This window comes from Nansenia antarctica (assembly GCF_963989245.1).
Source record: "Nansenia antarctica genome assembly, chromosome: 1".
NCBI classification, from domain to species: domain Eukaryota; kingdom Metazoa; phylum Chordata; class Actinopteri; order Argentiniformes; family Microstomatidae; genus Nansenia; species Nansenia antarctica.
Window position 1 is genome coordinate 91,354,942 of NC_137674.1, and position 8,933 is coordinate 91,363,874.

Below are 8,933 nucleotides of genomic sequence, written 5' to 3' on the forward strand. Positions count from 1 at the left end.
CCAGCGTTGGATGAGACAAAAATAAAATGTCAGTAACCACAGTGTCGTCAAAAAGACATGTCACAATTCAAAGACTATAGTAAAGCTTCCTCTGACAATAAAAGGATCACACATGTTGCCCAATTGAAGTTAACGTAATAGCTGGTACAACTTTATAGAGTTTCTGCTTTCCTTAGATTCACTGGATCCAAGTTAAAGCTGTTCAGCCATATTCCAACCTGTGTGTTTGGGATGTATCATCTTCATCACTTATATGATGTATCATCTTCATCACTTATAATCACCTGATGTTATTTTCCTACAGGCCATGGCTCCTCGTCCAGAAGTCGGCAACGGCCCTTCTCAAAAGCTCGGTATGTCTGTGTCTGTACTGAATGTCCTGGTATGTCTGTGTCTGTACTGAATGTCTGTATGTCTGTGTCTGTACTGAATGTCTGTATGTCTGTGTCTGTACTGAATGTCTGTATGTCTGTGTCTGTACTGAATGTCTGTATGTCTGTGTCTGTACTGAATGTCTGTATGTCTGTGTCTGTACTGAATGTCCTGGTATGTCTGTGTCTGTACTGAATGTCTGTATGTCTGTGTCTGTACTGAATGTCTGTATGTCTGTGTCTGTACTGAATGTCCTGGCCATTCAGTACCTCTCCAGACCCCACCCATGGGGCACCTTCCACTAACATGTCCACTCATCCCTCAGACAATGAAGAAACATCTTCCAAAGACGCAGTCATCCTTCCGGCATACTCTACCGTGGACCTTGTGGACAAGGGTGTGGAGGCTGCTGAGGATCCCTGGGACCTCCCGGAGCTGAAAGACACTGGGATTAAGTGGTCAGGTGAGGTATTTGTCTATATATTGGCTGAACATGGATATTCATATTGATTCATTTATATGAATTCTGTGGAGGTGAAAACATGGTGACCTCACCACACCCTGTTCCCTGACTGTGTCTCATCCTCTCTGGAGCAGAACTGGATACTAAAGGGAAGGTTCTGCGCATACTGTCTGCCATTGTGAAGTTTGCTTTCTTGGTTGGATTCCTCTACATGTTTGTATGCTCTCTGGATGTCCTGAGCTCCGCTTTTCAGCTTGTCGGAGGTAAGATTCTGAGTTTACAAAATGAGGGATTTGACATCTTGATTAACTTATTGTCCCTTCATGTCTCTAAATGTTATGTGTCTATGTTCATTTGATGATACAATATCATGTAACATCAATGGTGCTACAATGTTGTTGTTATGATTGTGTAATTCCCAATTTGAATGACCCCTTATTATGTTCTTACAAGCTAGTTTTCATAGTGGATTTGGCCTGTGGATGTTTCTCCATAGGCAAGGTTGCCGGTGACATCTTCCAGGATAATGCTGTGCTGTCCAACCCTTTGGCTGGACTTGTGATCGGGGTGTTAGTCACAGTGTTAGTTCAGAGCTCCAGCACCTCCTCCTCCATTGTGGTCAGCATGGTCTCTTCTGGATGTGAGTACACACACACAAACACACACACACACACACGGCAGAATACAAGCACCAAACTAAACAAAGAAATCATTTGTTGTACTATATAAATGTAATGTGATTCTACCCTCATTCAAGTGCTTGAGGTTGAGTCTGCTGTGCCAGTCATCATGGGTGCTAACATTGGAACCTCGGTCACCAACACCATTGTGGCCATGATGCAGGCAGGGGACAGAAATGAGTTCCGCAGGTACATATGAGTGGACAACTTTATAAACAGCCTATAAAACACAAGCAATACACAACATTCCTCAATTTTGGACAATAATCTGTACATTCATTGGCTACTTACACATTCTCAACAAGAAACAATAGGATTTCTGAGCTGGCCAAAAAACGGGTTAGTCAAACCATGTAGTGAAATTCGTGACAATTGTTTTGTTTTCCTTCAGGGCGTTTGGTGGTGCCACAGTCCATGACTTCTTCAACTGGCTGTCTGTTCTGGTGCTGTTGCCACTGGAGGTGGCCACAGGTGCCCTTTACAAACTCACCAAGCTCATGATCGAGTCCTTCAACATCCAGAGTGGGGAGGACGCCCCCGAACTGCTCAAAGTCATCACCGACCCCCTCACCAGTGCCATCATACAGGTACCTTTAATATCTTGAAGCATCACTCAAAATATGAGACATGATTCGATCATTGCGTATCTGCTATGACAAGTGCTTTGGAATTGGGATAGTGTAAATGACAATGAATTCCAGACTTCAATGTTCTGTTCACACTCTGTTCACTCTGTTCCTCTAGCTTGACAAATCTGTCATCAGCGACATCGCTACCGGCGACCCGGCAGCACGGAACAAAAGTTTGATCAAGGTCTGGTGTAAAACAGAGACCAACACGGTGAGACTAAATCAATAACATTCTTTTTCGAAAAACTACAATTATTTATAAGGTAGTCAAACAATGGACTGTGTGTTTTCCAGGAGTAAAACCAAGATAAAGCTGTAGTCAATATCGGAGCACTATCTATTAATGCCTGTTTAACAGTTAATGTTTGATAGCTTCCTCTATCTTGGCCAGAAGGGTTCTACTTTTTGATCAGAGTTTATTGCCTATACTATCATGTCGAAGGTGTGATTTTATTAATAACAGGTCAAATATCGATACGGTTGTTGTTTTAGCTCTAATAGCTTCGCGATAGCTTTTCTTTGCTTTTGGACTGGCTGTTGGTATATATTGCAAATATTGTATTATATTAATCTTTTCTTTTCTCTTTTGTGGCAGACTCTGATGAATGTGACTGTTCCGGGAATAGAGAACTGCACAGTCGGTGCCCTCTGTTGGCAGGAGGGAAACATGACATGGACCCAGAAGAATGTGTCTGAGATGATCTACCTAGAGAGATGTAAGTTCTCCAAACAGTCAGGATCACATAAAGGTTTTCTACCAAGCAATTTGGATTTACCTGATGTGCTCAATCGAAAGTCTGTGTAACTGGAGATAACCACCCTGCCTCCACTCCCCTCTTCCCCCACACTTACCCATACACATACAAGACAATGACTTCCATTTAGTCCCTTCAGTGACTCAGCAAATACCCCCTCCCCCTCCACCCCTCACCCTCTCTACCTGCTCAAAAGACCCATTCATGCTGCTCAGCTGAAGCACCTGAGTCCCAGAAGGTCACACAAACAGGCCACTGCTCCCATGATCTGGCGCAGCCAATCCTAAATGAATATCATCACGCTCGGGTTTGAATTTGCCAATCGACACAGGCAAACAGGTCATCACTCTCATGTTTTGCTGTGATCACACCCCCATAGCTCTGGGTAAGCAGACATGTCAGTGCTAAGTGCTGAAGTTATACTTTCAGTGTAATGGGAATAGATCCTGTTGATTGTGTTGTTCCTGCTCTCCTTTCCCTCTATGGATCAGGGGAAGGTCTTTAAGAAGAGGACATTCAACTTTAATGGGTCAATAATGAGTCATCCATTAATAGTTATCTCAGATTCAAGCTGGTTTATCTTTAGCCTTAGAGTAAAGCTATATGGTGTGAAGACATGGTTTATTGTAATGTGACACATTATGCGTTGCATTAAGCAATAATAATATATTGGCTGTGTTCCAGCAATAAGAAATGACATTTGAATCTGTCCCCTTGCAGGCAGCCATATCTTCGCCCACACTAACCTTCCAGACCTGGTGGTGGGCCTCGTCCTGCTGGCTCTGTCTCTGCTCTGTCTCTGCACCTGTCTCATTCTCATTGTCAAGCTGCTCAACTCCATGCTGAAAGGACAGGTGGCAGTGGTTATCAAGAAGGTGCTCAACACAGGTGAGCAGCCATGTCCTACCATATCTCCCCCTAGCACTCAAAACTATATAATAATAATAATAATAATAATAATAATAATAATAATAATATATGCCATTTAGCAGATGCTTTTATCCAAAGCGACTTAGATTGCAGCGAGTGCATAAATGTCTCAGTATATACGGTCCTAGCAAGAACAGACATATGCAAACTGGTTAATCTAAAAGCTAGGCATCTCTTAGTAAAATAAAAGAGTTTTATACACTCACCAGCCACTTTATTAGGCACACCTGGCTAGTACCGGGTTGGACCCCTTCTTTTACCTCCAGAACTGCCTTAATCCTTCGTGGCATAGATTCAACAAGGTGCTGGAAACATTCCTCAGAGGTTTTGGTCCATATTGACATTAAAGCATCACGCAGTTGCTGACGATTTGTGCCAAGAAAATATCCCCCACACCATTACACCACCACCACCATTTTCACCCAGAGAACTGCAGCTCACTGGATATTTTCCCTAGAGATGGATGTGCAGGAAAATCCCAGTAGATCAGCACTTTCTGAAATACTCAAAACAGCCCGTCTGGTACCAACACTTATGCCACGTTCATAGTCACTTAAATCTTTCTTTCCCATTCTGAGGCTTGGTTTGAACTTCAGCAGATCGTCCTGATGATGTCTACATACCTAAATGCATTGAGTTGCTGCCACATGATTGGCTGATTAGATATTTGCGTTAACGTGCAGTTGAAAAGGTGTACCCAATAAAGTGGCCGTTGAGTGTATATATTATAAAACACTGGCTAAAAAACATTCACCCTGTTGTTTCATAGTCAGCACAGAGGCCAGGGTGTGTTCTATGAACTAGTTTAAGCTGCAAGCAGGTTAGCTTGAGTTGTTAGCAGGTTAGCAGCCAGCTTGAGTTACTGGGCTACTAGGCTAGCTATTTTCGCAGAGGGAACAGACACAATCCCCATGGGTCCAGAACACTTCCTGGTGTTTTATGACCAACACAGGTAAGGCTTCCCTGCTGTATGCAGGTAACCTCAAGTGCATTAGTCCTGTTTTGTGACGGAGAAAGCTCAGCACTGCTCAAGTGCTCATGGCAAGAGGTAAAGCAGTCACTAAAGCGATACTATGGTCTGTAGGAGTGACGGCAATAACAGGACGATGTAGTCGGTTTGCCGGTAGAAAAACAATCATGTGCTTTATTCTCACTCTCTGCATGCGTACTGACAACAACAAACATTCATTCATTTCTGTCCCACTTATATCCCGTCATATCACCCGCTAAGCAGCCTGGGTGATTGAGTAAACACAAACATATCAACAGTGCTTTGTACAAGGCTGGAACGCCGTGAATTACGAATACTCTGCTCGCTAACGAGCGGTCACTACAGGTCTCTGTTAAGTTATCTGTTCTCTTCTCTATCCTGTTGTCCAAAGGTTCATTTTGTGTGAAGTGCTGTAGTAGTCAGTAGTCAGTACTGTAGTAGTCAGTGTGGTCAAATTAGTCCTATTATGGTTTCCATGGCAATGCTTACTAACTCTCTGTGTTTCGTTTGGCCAGATTTCCCTTTCCCCTTCGCCTGGGTCACTGGCTACATTGCTATCATGGTCGGAGCAGGAATGACCTTCATCGTGCAGAGCAGCTCTGTCTTCACCTCAGCCATCACTCCCCTTGTTGGTATGTACACTTTATCAAACCGCCCATTTATAATACAGTCAATTATACTGATCATTTATTGCATTAACACCTGCTGGTTCTTCTCCCTCTTTCATTTCTTCCTCTTTGTCCTCTCTCTCTCTCTCTTTCTCTCTCTCTCTCTCTCTCTCTCTCTCTCTCTCTCTCTCTCTCTCTCTCTCTCTCTCTCTCTCTCTATATATATATATATATATATACATATATATAGAGAGAGACGGTTCCTACTGTTGTGTATATATATATATATATATATATATATATATATCCACTCACCAAACACTTTATTAGGAACACTATACTAATACTGGATAGGGCCCAGGATTTTTGCTCTCAAAACAGCCTCAATTGATGTTTTGATGTGGAAAGATTACAAGAATAATTCCTTTGAGATTCTGGTCCATGACTACATCACATGATTGCATCACGCAATTCCTGCAGATTTATCAGGTGCACTTTCAAGCTGTGAATCTCCCGTTCGACCACATCATGATTGCATCACGCAATTCCTGCTGATTTTTCAGATGCCCTTTCAATCCGTGAATCTCGTGTTATGCCTCATCCCAAAGGTGTTCTATTGGATTCATCTGTTGACTGGGAAGGCCACTGAAGAACACTGAACTCATTGTCATGTTGGAAGTAGCCATTAGAAGATCGGTACATTGTGGCCATGAAGGGATGCACATGGTCAGAAACAATACTCAAATAGGCTGTGGCATTCAAGCGATGATTGATTGGTATTAATGGGCCCAAAGTGGGCCAAGAAAACATTCCCCACACCACCTGAATTAATGAGATGGTGTACAGGTGTTCCTAATAAAGTGTTTGGTTCGGTATTACAATATTCTGTATATCTTCCTTCATTATATTGCGGAAACCTATTCCTACTTTTGTAATTTCTTCTGCTCAATGTGTAATGTCTTCTCTAAATTCTCAGGCATTGGGGTGATAAGCATTGAAAGAGCCTATCCCCTGACACTGGGCTCCAATATCGGTACAACTACCACAGCTATACTGGCTGCTATGGCGAGTCCCAGTGAGACGCTGGGCAATTCACTGCAGGTTAGTTCTTGTAATAAACCTATACTAAATGTATTTGTGTGTCAGTTTTTTCACAACACTTTCTGTTCTGACTGCCCGTATTCATCAGTGTGTGTGTGTGTGTGTGTGTGTGTGTGTGTGCACGTGTGCACGCTGCGTGAGACTCACTGACTGACTCTGTGTCTCATCCTAGATTGCGCTCTGCCATTTCTTCTTCAACATTGCGGGGATCTTGCTTTGGTACCCCATCCCCATCACTCGGATACCCATCCGAATGGCCAAAGCCCTGGGGAACCGCACGGCTGAGTACCGTTGGTTTGCCGCCGTCTACCTCTTCCTGTGCTTCCTTGTCATGCCTCTGACCGTCTTCGGACTCTCCCTGGCTGGCTGGCAGTTCCTGGTTGGCGTGGGCGTGCCCTTCGTCGTTCTGGTGATCTTCATCATCATTGTCAACGTGATGCAGTCACACTGTCCTAGGTTCCTGCCCAGTGGGCTGCGCAACTGGGACTTCTTGCCCCTCCCCCTGCACTCCTTGGAGCCCTGGGACCGCATTGTGACCTCCATCACGGCCTTCTGCGGCGCTCGCTGCTGCTGTTGCTGCAAGTGCTGCCGCAGGACAGAGGAAGGAAAGGATGGAAAGGACAGAAAGAAGAGTCTGGAGATGTATGATAACCCAGCCCTGTCCAGAGAAGGAGAGCCAGGCGACGCAACTGCCAGAGCTACCCATCTCTAGCCTGCACCATGCAGTTATGAATTTGATGTCACATATCTATAAGACATTTGTACCATATTTTAGTTGTTCATGTTTTCTCAGGCTTTATGGAGTTGACCATTCTATTTCTCGATACTTTATGTACCGTTTGTAGTATGGGAGAACATCACCAAAAGGTGTTGAGTGTAGACACCGTATATTTATTGGGCCTATTATGTGCTATATCAGTAATCATACCATTGACCCATCATGACACACTTGTACTATATCTTGTAGACTTCTATTTATATTGTAATAGTGTTTATTTTAATAATGTTTATTGAATGTATAATTTCAACTTCAATGATGGATACAATTGGGGAAATATATTTTTGTACAGACTTGTAATATCACTGAAAATATGTGTTGTTCTTATTGAAATGTATTGAAATGTTGTTGTTTTTTTATATCTGTAAATAATAAAAATTGATATTTGTAAAGTGAATGTCTTCATATAATTCATTATTACACATATGTTTTCCGTTTGATCATTTCTTCAGGCACAAGATATCAATGTCTAATATCTTGTCCAGGACCAAAGTGGTGTCAGTCCAAAGTCAGGGAAGCCATTATTAGACTGAGAAATCTGAATAAACATAGTCAAAACCTTAGGATTAACAAAATCATGGAAAACTTCTACAGTGGATGACTGAAGAACGCTTCCCATAATTAAGAAAAAAACAACTGTCTCACAGATCAGGAACACTCTCCAGGCGGTAGGCATTAATGTGTCAGAGATTACTATCCTTTTGTTATCCTCAAAAAGGATAATCAAATTACAGCTTGCTAAAAATGTACCTAAAAAGCTTACAGAGGTTCATGAAAAGGTTTTGTGGACAGATAAGATGAATATGATGATGTACCAGAGTGATTGCAAGTGGAACGTTTTAAAAGTGCAAGTGGAAAGTGGAGAGTAAATAACTATTTACAGCATGTTGTGATTTGGGCATATAGCTGCCACTAGAACTGGCTAACTTGTCTAAATTGATGATGTCAGCAGCATGACAGCAACAGCATGATGTATTCTGAAGTGTACAGAAACATATTGGGCCCTATTATGCACTTCATAAGTCTTAAGCAATAAGACGAGGCGGTAGATCTAAACTTAAGACGTGGAGGCGTGGTCAAGGCCACTTTGCTATTATGCGTGCGGTAGTGGGCGCCTAAAACCCGGCACTACGCCCAGAAATTAGTCATGGGTGTGTTTTGGGCGTCTTCTCAATCAACCCAATCAGCGTGCCAGGTGCCATTGCCTTTAAGAACCGGCTGTGTTAAGTCATTAGCGCTATGCTATTATGGAAGTCCTAAGAAGGAGGTCAGCGCGCTTCTCTGCAGAAGAAAGTAACAAGCTCGTGCATGAGGTCAAGGCTCGTCAGTTCGCAATCTTTGGAATGGCGCGAAATCCTCCCCGAGCCGAGGTGGTGAAACAGACGAGCAGGCGCGCTCGTGTTTGAAAACGTGCATGAAGTCTAGCGCCTAAGAACTTTTCAAACCACTTCTTAGCGCTAGGCGCAAACTCAGATCGCATAATAGCAGGGGCGCCTAACGCACTTCATTAACATATGAACACTCCCACAATGAGTAATATATGCACGGGAGTCTTACGTCTTATGTGTGGGCGCCTAGGGACACCTGCATAATAGCAGTAGCGTGTATGAAGCGCATAATAAGGGT

At 43.1% G+C, this 8,933-nt stretch overlaps 1 protein-coding gene across 1 annotated transcript; it reads left to right on the forward strand.

Annotated features, from left to right (window-relative positions):
* Nucleotides 1-678: 678 nt before the first annotated feature.
* On the forward strand, nucleotides 679-7,463 carry LOC308154003 (sodium-dependent phosphate transport protein 2B-like; the record flags this gene model as incomplete). The annotated part of the gene is made up of 11 exons (XM_080527183.1): nucleotides 679-835; nucleotides 970-1,098; nucleotides 1,332-1,475; nucleotides 1,593-1,704; nucleotides 1,907-2,102; nucleotides 2,260-2,355; nucleotides 2,740-2,860; nucleotides 3,620-3,787; nucleotides 5,336-5,452; nucleotides 6,405-6,529; nucleotides 6,702-7,463. The coding sequence occupies 11 exons, from the start codon at nucleotides 679-681 to the stop codon at nucleotides 7,239-7,241; spliced, it is 1,905 nt and encodes a 634-aa protein (XP_080383309.1). The 3' UTR covers nucleotides 7,242-7,463.
* Between the last annotated feature and the right edge of the window lie 1,470 nt (nucleotides 7,464-8,933).